Raw genomic sequence first — 632 nt, forward strand, 5'->3', positions numbered from 1 at the left:
GGTGTGAAACCCTCCAGTGGGACAAGAAAACTCAGACCACACCCCTCAGCCCTTTACCTGAGCTCTTCTTCCTCCACATCACAACACCCATGACCACAGCTCCAAGGAGAACCAGGCTAACACTTCCCACAATGGTGATGGTGAGCTGGGAAGGTGGTTCTGGGAAAGGAAGGAAATTTAAGGGGTCCCGACTCTGCTGAAGGTGCTCAGAAAGGCTCCTGCTTTCTCTAAGAAGAGACTTAACCCTTTCATCTCCTTTCTTACCCCATCTCAGGGTAAGGGGCTCTGGCAGCCCCTCGTGCTGCACATGGCACGTGTATCTCTGCTCCTCCCCAGAAGGCACCACCACAGCTGCCCACTTCTGGAAGGTTCCATCCCCTGAAGGCCTGGTCTCCACAGTCTCCATGTCTTGGGTTTGGTCCTCCCCATCTCGCTTCCAGGTCAGTATGATCTCCACAGGGTAGAAGCCCAGGGCCCAGCACTTCAGGGTGACATCACGGTCAGAGATAGGATAGTGGGTCACATATGTTTTTGGGGGGTCTGAGGAAAAGAGTAAAAAATACAGTGTGGGGAAAATAGGATAATTTAGTCAGGCTCCCTCCGCTCAGGTCTGGTTGGGGGTCGAGCAGCAC

General features: G+C 53.6%; 1 protein-coding gene across 1 annotated transcript; it reads right to left on the reverse strand.

Annotated features, from left to right (window-relative positions):
• Nucleotides 1-42: 42 nt before the first annotated feature.
• LOC103584829 (patr class I histocompatibility antigen, A-126 alpha chain-like) lies at nucleotides 43-540 on the reverse strand (the record flags this gene model as incomplete). Its single annotated transcript, XM_008565674.1, has 2 exons — nucleotides 43-159; nucleotides 265-540. Coding segments are annotated over 2 exons (393 nt in total), but the record flags the coding sequence as incomplete, so codon positions are not given.
• Between the last annotated feature and the right edge of the window lie 92 nt (nucleotides 541-632).

The sequence above is a fragment of the Galeopterus variegatus genome, unplaced genomic scaffold, assembly GCF_000696425.1.
Source record: "Galeopterus variegatus unplaced genomic scaffold, G_variegatus-3.0.2 Scaffold132209, whole genome shotgun sequence".
Taxonomy (NCBI): domain Eukaryota; kingdom Metazoa; phylum Chordata; class Mammalia; order Dermoptera; family Cynocephalidae; genus Galeopterus; species Galeopterus variegatus.